We start from the raw sequence: 11,862 nt of genomic DNA on the forward strand, positions 1-11,862 counted from the left end.
TTGGCCCGGCAAGCGCGCGCTCTTGCTCCAGCCTATGAGAAGCGCAGCCACCGGAAAGCGCCAAGTTCTCCCATTTCAACCATTTCCCACTCCCTAGAAACGCCCCGTGAAAGCCAAAGCCGGAGCTACGTAACGAGGCAGAGTTCGAAGTTGGCTCGGAGGAGCAACCAATCCGAAGAGCGCTCCGGCTCTCGCTGTTTTTCTATTCCTCGAGGTCGGCACGTGGACTGGAGCACCCTTCTCTGAGGTGGACCAATTGCGGCGCCGCCTCAGGAAGACCACGCCCCCTCTGCCTCTCCCCCCCCCCCCCCCATTTCGCCCACGGGGTTGTGCAATGGAGACGCGAAAGCCCGGAAACTCTTACTCCGGTCAGCCTCGGAGCGGGCGGCTGTATGTGGAAACATGACCCAGAACTGCAGCGGAAGCGGCAGCTGCACGCAACTGAGCGTTTCTGCGTGTTCTCCCAGCCAGCATCGCCCGTCGGTGGACCGCGGGGCTGCGGATGCCAGGTACCTGGGAGTGACCGCTCCCCTTAACTATCCCGCCAGGGACTTGGGAAGCGGAAGGGTCAGCCGCGTTTCCAAGACTTGATGGGAGGGGTGTTGATGCCGCGCTCGGGGAAGGGAACGTGTTGTTCGGCGGGTGGATGTTCCGTGCAGCCGGATAAAAGTGGAGCAAATTCCTCTTAAGCTGGGTCCTGGAGCGACTCCGTAGAAAACGTCTGAAGAAATAACGTCGTGTAGGAATTGCTTGTCTTAATATCTTTTCATGTGATCTGACGGAATAAGACGTTCGAATCCTTAAAGAATTTGGGGTTGGGGAGAAGAGGGATAAAGTCTTTCTGGGCTCTTCCATTTGGGATAATGCTTGCAAGGAATGGCTCTTTGCTTTTGCAGTTGGCCTTACCTGAGGAGAAACCACTTCTGGGGGAACAAATGGATACATTGAATGTTGAATACCAGCAATGGGTGGGAACTGAAAGTAGGCACTGCTAGTATGTGGCCCCAGAAGTTTGCACATACTACAGTCGCCATATGAAAGAAGAGCAAGCAATGTGACCATAAAGTGGGTAAAGTGCGATATTTACTTCTGGGTGGTGTTCAGAATTCTTTTGTACTATAAATAGTTCAGAAGAAGTTCCACTGCTCACTATGTAGTACAGAAAGAAAATGGACTCTGGAGAAGAAGATGCAGCTCTCCTCCTGCAAGAATATTGTTTTTCCTCTCTTTGGCTTGCCTTGAGATTATATGAAATCTTTTCTAGATTTCAGAGGAGAAAAGGAATCCTTTTCACATTATGTAACTAATCTGAAAATTGCCCAATATCTGATGATATTCTGAAAGGCAAGCTTAATATTTTCTAGTGCTTTATAATTGACTGAGATATGAACAGGATGTCCTGGGAAAGCTAGATGCTGAAATAAGGGTAGAAGGAAAATGTGTGCAAATAGTTGGCATGATCAATGAGGAGAGTTTCCCAGGTTAGTTTCAGAGGTTTTTTTTAACAGATTCAGAGCAAATCTTACCATAATAATTCTACATTCTGTTATGATAAAAAGTATACTAATGGGAGGTAAAACCTCTGGACATAGCCATCCAACTTTTGGTATAACTTTGATGGTAGAATTTTGGCACTGTTGACATGGAATGACTTGCAAGTACTTAATTAGCATTACTTAATATTTGAAGGAAATATAATAAGGAGAGGACTGAAAGTCATTTTAATCTCAGAGAATTATTATATAGATGAGCTAAGTCTTAATAGGGTTGGTCAGGATCCCTTAGATCAGGGGTCCCCAACCGCCGGTCCGCGGACCGGTACCGGGCCCGGAACAACCCTTACCGGGCCGCTGGTTGCTGGGCGCCGCCATCTTTTTGGTAAAAAGCGCTTCCGGGTAGAAAGTTCACCGGAAGCGCTGTTTGTCATAAAAGATGGCGGCGCTTGCTCGGTGAGCTTTTCCGGTAGAAAGCCATTTCTACCCGAAAAAGCTCACCAGAAGCGTGGCGCCGCCATCTTTTATATGACAAACAGCGCCCGGTGACGTCACCGAAGCGCCTTTTTCATAAAAGATGGCGGCGCCCAGTTGACGCCGCACCGGGCGCGGCGCCCAGCTGATGTTGGAACCGGGCCGCGGCGTCGAAAAGGTTGGGGATCCCTGCCTTAGATGTCAAGCAGCTAAGAAACCACTAGTCTGGGATATATCCTCAATTAAACTATTAATGGTAATTAGAATATCTTCTTGTAATAAAAATTAGCGTAGCATTTAAGCCATTTGATGAGATAGGTTGTAATTAATACAGTTTATGTCAGTTTAATTTTCAGTATAGAATGGGAAATATGCATGGTGTAGGTGACACACATTCAATCCTAAAGTGTCCAGAAGCAAAGTAGAAACTTACAACAGCTATTGCTATGTAGAGTTTCAAATTTAGTTAGAATCTGTAATGTATTATAGTACTTGTCATTCCAGCCTTTCTACCTGTTTCCAGAAAGTGTTATGTTTGGTTTTAACTTAGTAAGTTGTGTGAATTCAGTAAGGTGGTAGGTTGGATGTATTATAGTTGTATGTTCCAGTTACTTCCATGTTATTTGGGATTATTGAGTGAAAAGACTATTGGAATTGAGATCACGTGGGGTGGTGGGGGGGGAAGGCACAGCATAACTTGAAGACAGAAGGGGAAGGAAAAAGGCTGTGACTGCACTTTTGAAAGAAGATATCTTGAGACAAGAAACTTTGACGGACTAAAGAATAAAAAGACTGTGGAAACTATTTAAAGTTAAACAATACTGGTAAAATATACCTTTGATAGATATATAATTGTTACAATATTGAATATTGAACAACAATTGAATGACCAAATGATTGAAGGAAAAGAGGTTGTATAATGTATGAAATAGTACAGCATTGTTCTCCTCTACCCTTCTTCCAATTAATGTTAAATATCTTTTTTTTTTGCTTGCTTTCTTTGTATCTACTTAAAAGTACTATATATTTAAACTATAAAAAGAGACTAGATGGCTATATATATACTGATTTAAAGAATATCTAAGTATTGTATAAGTTTTATATATAATGAACTGTGTATCCTGACATCTGTATTAATTAACTAAATGTATAGGACTATTGACTTTTGATTAGTAATTATTTGCAATTAATATTTAAATCTTTAAATATACAAAGAATAGAATTTAGGTCTGATCCAGAGTGCATAAAATAGAAGAATAATAACTAGCAACATATATACCAAAATAAATATTACTGAGGAAAGACATTATTTTTTGATCTAATAGAAAAGGAGTGAAGAAATAATCCTAACAGTGACATTTAATGGTGGATTGGAGAACCCTTCTACAGGTAGTAAAAATGGCAACGACAACTACAACAGTAAAAACAGGAAAGAAAGGAACAGCAACGATATCCTCTCCCTTGGGACAGAGGGCCATAGATGTGATGCTATTAGTAGAAAAGCCAAGCTCTGCTCTAATACCACAGATGGTACAGACAACATTATGATGCAAGAGATGATGGTGAAGACCCACGAATTGATAGTGAGGAACCATGAAGATATGAAAACAGAAATGAAAAGAATCTTTAATTCATTTAACAAAATGAATTAAAAACATTTGCTAGACCAATACTTGAATACAGCTCATCAGCCTGGAGCCCGCATTATAAATCTGATATTAATACAGTTGAGAAAGTCCAGAAATATTTCACAAGAAGAGTTCTCCACTCCTCTACTTGTTGCAAAATACCATATGCCACCAGACTTGAAATTCTAGACCTAAACAACCTAGAACTATGCCGCCTTCGGTCCGATCTAAGTATAGTACATAAAATTATATATTGTAATGTCCTACCTGTCAATGAATGCTTCAACCATAACAATACAAGAGCACACAATAGATACAAACTCAAGGTTAATGGCACCAAACTTGATTGCAGGAAATACAACTTCAGGAACAGAGTGGTCAATGTCTGGAATACTCTACCTGACTCTGTGGTTTCTTCCCCAAACCCCAAAAACTTTAACCTTAGACTGTCTACTATTGACTTCAACCCTTTCCTCAGAGGTCTGTAGGGGGCATGCATAAGCACACCAACATGCCTACCGTCCCTGTCCTGTTGTTTCTTTTTTTTTCTTATATGTATCCATTTCATGTATTCATAACATGTTTATACTTATACCTGTTATCTTATAATCGCTTGACAAAATAAATAAAGAATTTGGACAACAAAATTGGAATGATGCAAGAGGTAATGGCAAAGAATGAACAAAAACTAATTACAATAGAGGCGAGAATGGATGTGGTGGGAAAAAATTAGATGAATCAAAACAGAACTGGAAAGTGCTGTATTGTGAAATCCGGGATTCGGTGGTTCACATGGAATTGGAGAAAGTAGCATTTTTCCTCAGATTTCAAAACGTCATTGAGGATAGAAAGGAAGACTTAACAATCAATAATGATGGATTTGATAACAGCAGCTCTTCAGAAAACCAAACAGGAGGTTTGCAATGATATTGACGAGGTTTATAGGGTTTATAGAGACCACTAATATGAATTTTGACTGATGGTGGCTGCTGACGTTGGTGGGAAAGTCGGTCCCATATTCCAGAGCTGTAGTAGTCACAGAACTGGCCCTTTGGTCATCCCGGAGCAGCTGTTCCTCCACCCAGTTTGCACCCGCCTGCCATGGACTGGAGGAGCTGTTCAGGGATCACCAAAGGGCCAGTCTTGTGACTACTGCAGCTCTGGAATATGGGACCGACTTTCCCACCAACATCAGCAAGCCACCCGGGGCGGATTTCCCTCCCCTGTCAGTTCTAGCTCGCATGGCTCTACTCAAGGTAAGGCTTGTGCTTGGCCAAAAGGTGGGGGCCAGCGGATAGGCGAGCTACGTGTTCCCATGCAGCCTGGATTAATTGCAGGGGTGTGATTCAAACAACCGGTTCTGTGGGCGTGACTTAGGTGGTGGGTGTGGCTTGGTGGTCATGTGACTGGGTGGACATGGTTTGGTGGTCATGTTATTGACTGGGCGTGACCAACTCAATATCACTCACATCGAGGCATGCATCTCATGGCCTCCTGGCCTCTCATGACTGGGGATGCTGCAACAGTCGTAAGTGTGAAAAATGTTCATAAGTCATGTTTTTCAGTGCCATTGTAACTTGGAATGGTCACTCCACACAAGCAAAGTACCAGCAAAGGAAGGAAAAATAAACTCCAGAGAAGTTCCTGAGACAGGAAGTCTAGTCCTGCCAAGAATGTAATAAGGGTTAACGGAGAGGTAGTTTCTGTAAGCAACACCAGAATGTTTCCTTTCTGCCTTCCTTACAGGATTAGGCCAGTAATTTTTTCTACCAACCGGTTCTCCGAACTGCTTAGAATGTTAACAACCAGTTCTAGCGAATAGGTGCAAACTGGTAGAATCCCACCCCTGATTAATTGCTTTGGGGGGGGTGCTTTGGGGGGGGGGGACATTTCTTTGCAGACCCCCAACATTTTCTTGCGGACCACCAGTTATTGACCACTGTTTTAAAATGTCCTTTCGGAACATTGCTAAGTTTTTATTATGTTTCTTTTGTTTTATTATAGAAGCAAATGTATTACTGACTTTTTCAAACCAACTCTCAAAAAAGGTAAGCTATGTTTCTTTTAATTTAGATACCAGTGGCTTTTTGTGTTTAGTAGCCTTTACATTTGATTTATATATAAATAAATGTATGTTAAAATGTTTTATAAAGTTGTCCTCCAATGAAAAATCATATACATTAACAAAATCAGACTTTCAAAATGTGATTTAATGCACAGTATGAAATTAAAATATGATATATAGTGCCATGCTTCTTGCTAGGCAATGGAAGGACTAAAAGAGAACCTCAGAACTTCAGGAATAATGTTCTGTGCTTGTTGATAAGTGTTTGCTGATTCATAGAGATTTTAGGAGCAGTCTTCGGCTGCATATCTCTGATAAAATGGACTGGAAAGAAAGCCAGCTTAAATATTTTTCCAGATTTAACCTTCACATTGGATGCTGTGATGTATTTGGGTGCTGTATTTGCAGTCCCTGTTTGGTAGATTCTTCTGCTTCTTCTCTCTACTCAGGAACTACAAGTTCCATTCCCTTTTGTGATCATGTTTTCTGAGGATTGGTGAAAACAAACGACAGTTTTATTATTCTTTCTTAATGATCTGCTGACAATTGGGATGGAATTATGCTGTTATATAGGCAATTAAATTTCCAAATCTCAGTAGCTTGAAGAAACTAAAAAAAACCTTGCTAATAATAATACATTGGAATAGCTGTGCCAAGATTGGAATATTTACTAAATTACATTTCTTCTTTGATCCACATTTCTTAATATTATCTATAACTGCCCTTGTCTTTAGTCACTGACCATAAGCTGATTGAATGTTGCCATCCAAAATAACAAGAGAAAATACATTGTCTGAAAATAGGTCTACACAGATAGCAGTGTCCCTTATGTTTTTCCTATTCAGTTGAAATGCTGGGTTCTCTTACCTGCAAAGTATTTATTAGTATTATTGAGCAGTGAGTATTCTTCTAGCTGATACATTTCTTGCTGTGAAATCTAATTCAATTGTATGACTTAGACCAGGACTGTCAAACTCCAATGAAAAGTCATATACATTAACAAAATCATTCGTCACGTACTGGCCATGCCCATGCCCAGTTTAGCGAAGGAAAAAAAAGTCATGATATGTCACATGATGATGTGACAGCATGAATTTGACACCCCTGACTTACACCACAGACAAGCAACATTTTTTGACTCCCAAGAACCCATTACTTGCATGTTTTTGATTCTCTTGGAAAGGTTTAATCTTACCTAAAGAGATTCCAAACAATGTTTTGGAAAGGATATTCCTCTAAAAAATCTAGTAGGTAGTGCAGCATTAACCTTTTGTTCAAATAATCTCACCCAAAGACATATCTATTTCAATAAATATTAAAAAATTATTTACCGTATTTTTCGGACTATAAGACGCTCCGAAGTAAAAGACGCACCTAGCTTTTGGGGAGGAAAACAAGAAAAAAAAAAATCTACCTTTGCCTCTCAGCAATTTGCCTCCTTGCAGCAAACAGCCTGGTCGGCTTCAACACAGCCTGATTAGCACAAGCAGCTGATTGGCCTCCCGACGATCAGCTGTTTCAGGTTGCAGGGATCGTTTTAGGTCTCCACACACCCCATTTTCGGCCCGTTCCAGGCAGCAGGGATTGGAACGGGCCAAAAATGGGATGCACGGAGGCCGAAAATGGGGTGTGTGAAGGCGGTAATAGGCGATGGTGATCCCTACAGCCTGAAACAACTGGTTGTTGGGAGGCCGCTCCAGTCGACAATCAGCTGCTTGTGCTAATTGGGCTGTGCTGAAGCTGACCTTGCTGTTTGTGCCTAGGAGGCAAATTGCTGGGAAGCAGAGGCCGAAGGGTGGGGGCTGATGGGTGGCCGGGCCTTTGGTAACGTTCTCTCTGTAAGACACGGAGACATTTCCACCCCTTTTTTGGGGGGGGGGGAGTGTATCTTATATATCGAAAAACTCGGTAATTATCAATAGTCAGGTACTTAGGCTGGCCATTGGAATGTGACAATTACGACATGCTCCATGAGATTCTAGAAATGTGTATGATTAATTTGTTATTCATTTCTTTTACATGTATTAATGAAGATAGAACTGTGTTGTGCTCTCCAGAAAAAGGAAATGGACAAGCTGGACATACAGTTTCATGTGTAGGCCATGTTAAAAAAAATGCTTCTTCAAAGCAACATAGACGGAAGAAATTGCCTTGCTCACCATCAGGCAGAAGCCCAATAATTGATGCTTTATTCCGAAAGGCTAAGTCAGAGAAAAACAACAGTTCAGAAAATAGTGTTAATCATCCAAAACCTGTGGTTCGGAGACTGTTCATATCTAAGGCCTTACCTGATGGTTCTTTCATATTAAAAGATCCTATTTATTCAAAAAATTCGGAAAGAAATGAGAAATATCCTGTTCAGACAAGGACACATTTAATGGATAATAGTAGTAGACAACATAAAGCAGAATATGAAGACCTAGACTCAACTGGTTCAAGCTTGAATAAATGGCCTTTCACTTCAGGAAATAACAGTCTGAAGAAGCAGAGTCATGCAACTCAGTGTCAAAAAACAGTCTATTCCAGGTTGCCACAAGTCAGTTCTTCATCTCCGAAATCATTAGGAACCGTTCGCAAAAAGAGACAAGAGAAGGTAAAAAAAAAAAAAACTGCACCGTTTCTGAAAATAAATCTTTAGAAATTATTTTTTCTATTCAAGTATATTTAGAGAATAACTGCATAGCATATTAATGCAGGTAGTCTTTGACTTACAGTGATAGCATTTAGGCTTAGATAGTGCTTCACAGCACTCTGGGTAGTTTACAGTGTAGAAGTAGCATTTGCATATTGCCCCCGACAATCTGGGTCATCATTTTACCAACCTTGGAAGGATAAAAGGCTGAGTAAACCCTGTCAGGATTGAACTCCAGGCTATGGGCAGAATTTTGCCTGCATATCGCACTTTAACCACTGCATTACCAGGGCTGAAACTGGTCACTTAGTTCAGAGTTACAGCAGACACTTTCCTCAAAATTACTTACTATCTGGTTCCAAAATTATGGCCACTGTAGTGCCTCTGCAGTCATTCACCTTTATGATTGACTGTAGGAATGCTGCAGCATCCCTTCCTGCTTATTTCCTTCCTTTCCCCCGCCACTGGGTCCCTGCGGGCCTTGGGCCTTCTTCCCACCAGGTTGGGCCCCCACACTTCCTTACCTTTTGAAGATCTCAGGAACTCGGATTAGGGAAAAAGGACAATTTGCTCTGTTCCTAGGCCACATGGAAGTAGCCACCATGTTTTGGGCAGCCACATTAAATTGTGGGCACTCCAAAAGTAGCAGCTAATTCCAGGATTGCACCCCACAGATCAGGGATGGAACAGCTTGCTCTACTTCCTTAACTCAAACTCTTGACCACTTTCCAGAGCTCACGCTAAGGAAGTAGAGCATGCTTCTTTGTTCCTGGCCACATGGCACAGTCCAGAAATGGCTGCCATTTTCTCTTTGACTTTAAAATAATTATAATCCTAATTGGATTAAGAAAGTGAGGGTTTAACCCAGTGTCTTAATGCATGCTCTGCTGCAGCTGGAAGCTCATTGCTTCTTCTACAGCTCCTGGTTCTCAAAAGTCAAAAATCCCCCAGAAGAACTCTGCAATCTCCTTGTGAGGAGCAACCTTCTAGAGCCCAAGAGGGTGGTCTTTTGGCTTTTCCTTGTCTGGCTTAATGCCTGAGTACTGGTCTTTGGCACAATGTTGTCTCCACTCCTTTGTCTTAGCCTGCCATTTCCTCACCCAGAAGCCAAAAAAGCTCTAAATGTTTTATTGGGTTTGTAATTGTACTAACTAAATCATAATGTAGTTAGGTTTTACATTACTGTGTTGTGTGATATTAACAGTTGTGACCCAAACTATCTTTAGTACAAATTCTGAACAATGTAATGATTTTCTCAGGAGAGAGTTGCTTAACCTTGGTTGGTTTGCTATAAACTGAAGCTTCTTTCTGCCTTTGAATTTGTGTAAGTGTTTATCGGTTGTAAATGTATTACTTCTTCTAAGATGCTGTGATTCTGCAGGTGATATTTTAACTGCTTCCAATAAGCAGTAATGGTACTGTTTAATCCTGAAATGTCTGCTATTCTGAAAAGTATCTATATTATGTAAAAGCTTACTTGTATATTCTAAAACCTTTTTTCTGTATATTTTTATTTTAAGGGCACCAAAGATTTTTTAAGGAAAAATTCAAGCTCAACTTCACTGGAATCTTCTTCAGGTGCAAACAGAAAAATAAATGATGTAACATAAAATTTAAATTTATTCTAGCTCATTATACCTTAGCTATTATTCAAATAAATTATACGGCCACCCCTTACAACAGTGACTCAGGGCAGCATATAAGAATTAAAATAACCAGAGCATCAATATGTAATCCACAAAACCTGGAGTTAAAGGAGGGGGGAACCCTAACTCAAAAAAAAAAATCCACATGAGAAGCAGATCTCACCTAACCACCAATTTCTAGGAGTAACAGCCAGGTCTTCAAAGCCTTGAGAAAGTTTAACACTGTCAGAGCAATCCAGTTTTTGGAGGGATGTTTTCCATGGGGCAGGGGCTGCCACAAAGAAGACAACTCCTGATTGCAATAGCATGGCATTGTTTGATGGGAAGGACCTGAATATGCTGTCTCTGCTTAGATCTGCTGGGCCAAGCAGTGGTCCCACAACTAGGGCTTTATAGGCGATAACAGTCACCTTGAATTATATTCAGATGGCTACCGAAAGCTAGTGCAGTTCATTAAACAGCAGTGGTATATAAATGTAGCAAGAAATGTCAAAGCTCACCTGACCTGCAGGTTTGTGTACAAGCTGCAGCTTCTGAATGCTCTTCAATGGCAGCCCCATTTAAGATGTTTCATAAATCCAGATGGAATGTAACTAAGACAGGAGTCACCATGAGTAGGGCTTTTTTGGTTTGGGTATGGATGCAATTATTGCACAAGATGAACCCACCCACAGTTGCCACCTGCTTTTTGGAGAACCTTTAAATTGCCTGTCAAATCTGCAACTGCTGCCCCTCAAAGTCACATAAAATATATGCCAGGCACAAATAACGACAGCAAGTCACTGGGACCAGTGGGGGAAGGGGTTTTATATTCCACAGCTATCCAGTCTTGCTGGGGTTAAGCCAAAGTCTCTTGTCCCCCCATTCAGGACCCCCACTGTGCTATGGCACTTGGAAAGGTTCTTGGCAGCATTGCTTGGTTGGCCCATGGTGGAAATGTAAACCTGGGTATTTTATCAACGTAGTAACCTCACCCAGAAACTTCATGTATATGTTAAGTAAGAGCAGGGAGAGGATGAAGCCCTGAGGAGCCCCACAAAGCAGGGACCTCTAAGACTGACTGGAAGTAGCCCCAAGCCACCAAGAAAGATTCCATGACTGATGGAAGGTCACTGAGATCTATATTCCATTTGCAAAACAATTCTATACATAATTATTTGGAAGTAAATATCATAGGATTAATTATTTAAAAAGAAAGATACTCTGTAGCAAGAGCTTCAATGTCATGCATGCCTTTTAGCTCCAAAATTCAGAGTTGTTTACATAACTTTTAAGCTATTATCTTGTGTACTACCCCATGAACTCTAGCTGATTGAACTTGCTAAAAGTAATAATTTTAAAAACTACCTATTTTTCTGACTAAAAATATTTAAAATTATATTTTTTGTGAAGATGTCATTTTAAATCCTAACTCCAAATTAATTTATGCTACTGTATGTATGCTTAAAAAATTACGCTTATAAACCCAAGTATATTTACTTATCACATTTTTGAACTGCCCATCTCACTCCTTTGGGATGACTCCAGGTGTGGCCTACAGTATAAAAATATAGATTAAAACTTATATTCATCAGTTCATCAGTTTCTTATATTTTTTGATGTTTTTATTCTTTTCTTACTCATTAAAAGAGCAGGAATTTACATACTTACAGAAGAGAATATATGCAGCTCAGAGTTGAACTATGCTTTGGTGCTGTCTGAGCTTGTTGTTTACTCAGTTGGGTAATCTCTTCAGGGATTAGCATGTAAACAACCAAGCTTAGATAACACCAAGGATGCCACATCATACAAACTTCTGACCTTGAATGATATTGTTTTGTAACTCTTTTATCTCTCACATTTTTTCCTTAATCATGAGCTGTGAACTTTATTCATAGCTTAACATTTTTTTGACATGCCTTTCATAATTTATTAATTTCATAAC

General features: G+C 40.6%; 1 protein-coding gene across 3 annotated transcripts in view; it reads left to right on the plus strand.

Moving 5' to 3' along the window:
• The first annotated feature begins 306 nt into the window (after positions 1 to 306).
• SLF2 (SMC5/6 complex localization factor 2) overlaps positions 307 to 11,862 on the plus strand; it is a 29,600-nt gene continuing 18,044 nt past the window's right edge. The window contains exons 1-4 of one of the 3 annotated variants that reach the window (XM_026667419.2): positions 307 to 509; positions 5,600 to 5,643; positions 7,694 to 8,253; positions 9,813 to 9,870. In XM_026667419.2, coding sequence (XP_026523204.2) covers positions 403 to 509; positions 5,600 to 5,643; positions 7,694 to 8,253; positions 9,813 to 9,870 — 769 coding nt within the window. In that variant the 5' untranslated portion in view covers positions 307 to 402. The remainder of the gene's footprint in view (positions 510 to 5,599; positions 5,644 to 7,693; positions 8,254 to 9,812; positions 9,871 to 11,862) is intronic. The other 2 variants (XM_087964641.1, XM_087964642.1) reach the window with 2 other exon arrangements.

The sequence above is a fragment of the Notechis scutatus genome, chromosome 4, assembly GCF_049901735.1.
Source record: "Notechis scutatus isolate UNSWTSFEM ecotype Mainland chromosome 4, rNotScu1.2, whole genome shotgun sequence".
NCBI lineage: Eukaryota > Metazoa > Chordata > Lepidosauria > Squamata > Elapidae > Notechis > Notechis scutatus.